Source organism: Salvia splendens, chromosome 16, assembly GCF_004379255.2.
Source record: "Salvia splendens isolate huo1 chromosome 16, SspV2, whole genome shotgun sequence".
NCBI lineage: Eukaryota > Viridiplantae > Streptophyta > Magnoliopsida > Lamiales > Lamiaceae > Salvia > Salvia splendens.
The window spans coordinates 14,620,614-14,624,562 of record NC_056047.1 but is presented as its reverse complement, the minus strand read 5'-3'; the positions used below and the strand labels follow the sequence as shown (position 1 = coordinate 14,624,562).

The 3,949-nt window shown below is 39.2% G+C and overlaps 2 protein-coding genes across 2 annotated transcripts; both read right to left on the bottom strand.

Annotated features, from left to right (window-relative positions):
• Nucleotides 1–278: 278 nt before the first annotated feature.
• On the bottom strand, nt 279–1,532 carry LOC121770227 (zinc finger MYM-type protein 1-like). The gene is made up of 4 exons (XM_042166998.1): nt 1,481–1,532; nt 1,260–1,415; nt 845–1,158; nt 279–758 (listed from the first exon to the last, which is right to left on the bottom strand). The coding sequence occupies exons 1-4, from the start codon at nt 1,530–1,532 to the stop codon at nt 279–281; spliced, it is 1,002 nt and encodes a 333-aa protein (XP_042022932.1).
• A 1,255-nt stretch (nt 1,533–2,787) lies between these two features.
• LOC121769861 (thaumatin-like protein 1) lies at nt 2,788–3,634 on the bottom strand. Its single transcript, XM_042166625.1, has one exon. The coding sequence runs from the start codon at nt 3,611–3,613 to the stop codon at nt 2,933–2,935; it is 681 nt and encodes a 226-aa protein (XP_042022559.1). The 5' UTR covers nt 3,614–3,634; the 3' UTR covers nt 2,788–2,932.
• Between the last annotated feature and the right edge of the window lie 315 nt (nt 3,635–3,949).

Genomic DNA, 3,949 nt, shown 5'->3' with positions numbered 1-3,949 from the left:
TTTTTTCGACCAGGGCATGGTATGATGTCCTCCATATTAACTTGTGAAATATTGTGCAACTCACAAAATCTATTTGTTTGGTCTAACATGGCTTCCCATCCATCCTCCCTAAAACTTTGCAATTGATGTTTCACACTTTGGATCAATGATATAGCCTGTACAATGTTTTGATCTTTCCGTTGTAGGGCATGAGACAATTCATTTGTAGTTCCTAGTAAGTGTTTCATCAAGTGCAAAGTAAAAACAAACTCATAATTATCCATCATTTCGATAAGGCCTTAAGTAGTACTTCTATTATCAAGGATAGTGGCATCATCTCTAACAATTTCCAACTCTTTCTCAACTACAGGCAACATAGAGCATAAACGAAGCAATGTAGAGTAATGTGAGCCCCAACGAGTGTCTCCTGGTCTTACCAAAGTACTTTCTTGATTTTGACCTCTTCCACTAGTCACTTCTTCATCATTAAGTTGTGCAACTAATCTTTCATGTTGCAACTTCCTAAGTTGATCCTTTCTCTTACAAGATGCCCCAACCATATTCACAATCATAGAGATATAGTTAAAAGAATCCTTCGTAACTCTAACACCCTTAGTAATAGCAACAATTATCAATTGGAGTTGGTGAGAGAAACAATGGATGTACATGGCATAAGGATTTTCTTGCAATATTAGAGATTTCAATCCATTGAACTCACCTCGCATATTTGAAGCTCCATCGTATCCTTGACCTCTCACTCTGGATAGAGATAAATTATGCTTCGATAATAAAGCATCAATAGCATTTTTCAAAGAACGAGAACAAGTGTCAGTTACATGTATAATCCCATAAATCGCTAAATCACATATCCTTCACTATTCACGTATCTTAAAACAACACCCATTTGTTCCTTCAATGAAACATCTCGAGCCTCGTCAACCAAGATAGTGAAAACTCTATCCCTAATATCTTTGACTATAGCAAGTGTGACTTCTGAAGCACAAGCATTTGCTAATTCCTTTTGAATTCGTGGAGAAGTCATCTGATTATTAGCAGGAGCATTTGTACCCAACACTTTGGAAACATCGACATTATGTTGACCAAGCAATTGAAGTAACTCAAGAAAATTACCTAGATTTGAAGAACTAGTTGATTCATCGTGTCCACGAAAAGGCAAACCTGTTTTAAATGAAAACGAGTCACATCCAATGAAGCAGTGAACCGAACACGATATGCAACCTCCGCCTTACGAGTATTTGCTCAAAATACATTTGCCACACTGTGCCTTTGATCTTGAAAAGCTTCAAACTGAATTCGAGCATTATTGTGACAACTATTTGCAGCCCCAACATGTTGATTGAATTTTTCTAGTGCATTTTTCCAATTGTTAAAGCCTGTCTTTGTAAAAGCATCTTCTGCATATCGACATCCTTTATCTGATTGCTTGAAAAGATAGCACCAAAAGCAAAACACTGCATTTTTTGATTCACTATGCTCTAACCATGGAAATTTTGTAAACCAAGCATCTTGAAAACTTCTTTCTTGAATACCATATTTCTTTTTCGGATATGTATTACCAATTGGTTGGCAAGGACCTTTAACCAAATACTCTCTCTGTACTCAATCTCAAATAACAACATCAAAAGCCTCTATTGACTTTCGTTTTCCTGGATCAGCATCAATATCATTCCAATCCAATTCAACTTCTATTGCAGACTGATTTTCTACTGATTCAACAATTCTAGCACTTGAAGAAGATGAAGAACCACCACTTTGCATTTTTTTAAAGTAACGTTCCATCTTCTGTATTAGCAATTTAGCAAATTAGTTCAGTAAATCACAAAATACTATGTAAATAAAAGTTATGAATCTAAAGTATCTAACACATCGTGATTGTGTAAACTATGACAAAAGAAAAGCAAAAACTGACCTTACTCTACCAATTAAAGTTGCGAAGAAGACAAATAATTCTCTTTTTGGAATTTGTGGGAGAAGTTTCATTTTTTTTTGTTCCGCCGTTTGGAAAACTGTGAATGGGGTAGGGCTAGATAGAGACAAATCCTTTTAATTTTTTAATTAATATATCTGCCATTAAACCTAACACCTGTCGTCAAATAGGGAATAGAGCAGTACTTTTTCTACTTTTATTATTTTATTCATTTAAGTTATTTGTAAGTTAGTGCCGTTTAAATAGGGAATAGGGCAGTACTTTTTTTGCTTTTATTATTTTAATCATTTAAGTTTAATGGCTCTTACTATTCATCGTCTTCCTCTTCTCAACTCCATTGTTGGGAAGTTTTTATTTGTAATTTTAATTTTTAGCCCCTCATTTCCATTAAACCTCTAATAATTTAGACTTCAAAGCTATTAACTTGGCGAGGGCTGAGTATAGGTTCGAAAATTTTTAAAAAAAATTACAATAGAAATTTATTAAAAAAAATGGTTTGGGAGGGGCTTAAGCCCCTCACCTCCTCCACCTACGTTCGCCACCCACTGTCCAGTGTTATTTTCATAGAGAAAAGGTAATTTCTGTTTTAATGCTCGTATAATCCTGTTTCAGAGATTGAGCATAATATTGATGTACAACTTATATAGCCCAAAATTCAATTTGGGTTTGTTCATTTATAACGATTTAGATCCTTTGATTGTTCATTTAAATAGTGTCCAACTCCAACTCCGCAGTCCAGTATCAAAACCATGTAGCTTTGATTGTATTGCCACAAACATTGTGTCGTGGGTAATTAATGACCAAAATCTAGCTAAACAAGTGTTATGAAGTAGAAAAATGAAATGAGTAGCGACAAAACATAAATAAAACCATAGATAAAAACTTTATTATTTCAATCTGGAACAAGTACAAGGTCTGTGACACATAGAATTTCGTATCAGAGCTAATGAAACCACCCTGAACAATTATTATGATTATTACTATTATTCATATTAATTAATTAATTCAGGGGCAGAAGATAACCTTATAGTTAGTGCCAGCCGGGCAGGTGAAGAGACTAGTGGGATCATCCTGCGGGTAGCTATACGCATCCGGGCACCTCTCCTTAAAAAACCTGGACAACGGCGTGGGTCCGCAGCTCCCGGGCCCATCCGTACAGCAGTACTGGTTCTGATTATACACGGTGCAAGGGTTGTTACACCCGCCCGGGGCCCTGAGCTCGGCCGGGCACTCACCGTTGATGTTGGCGGTGCAGCGCAGGTTCCTGCAGGCGCCGGCGTTCACGGGGCTGAACTCCATGGGGATGTTGAAGCCGTCGACGAGCGAGATGTCGACGAAGTCGAGGTTGTTGGGCTGGTTGAGGGCGAACTCGGCCAGCGTGTTGGGGGCCTGCCCGTACCCGGTGCACTCGATGGCGCCGTTGTTGCAGTCGCCCGTCTCGCACCGCCCCCCATTGCAGTTCGTGCGCCCCCACACGCGGGCCTGGACGGTTCCTGGCGGGACGTTCACCTGCCACGACTGCCCGTTGTCCAGGCGCCGCCCCAGGGGCGGGGACGACGGCCACGCCGCCGCCGCCCACACGGGGTAGCTGCAGCGGTTGGTGACGTCGACGGTGGCGGCGTGGGAGGAGGCGATCAGGAGGCTTAGAGCCAGGCTGAGGGAAGCTAGGAAGGTCAAGGGAGCCATATTGTTGAGATGAGTGGAATGGGGGGTTATTTATAGATGGGATTTGAATGCATGGATATATGGATTGATTGCGTGTGCATACTGAATTTGGTACTATATTAATTAATCGCTTAGACATTTCAAATGTTCTGACTTTTCTTACTATCAATTCACCATGTCGTTGTTACTTGTTCTAACAATAACGCTAGAGTACTAGTGTGGGATTGATTCTATGCACAAATAAATATTAATCTTTTTTATTATAGTGCCATTTTTATACTAATAACTAATGTTTGAGTTTAAATTCCATTTAACAATCACAAGTGGATAGCCTTCAATTCTTAATTTATTTATTTA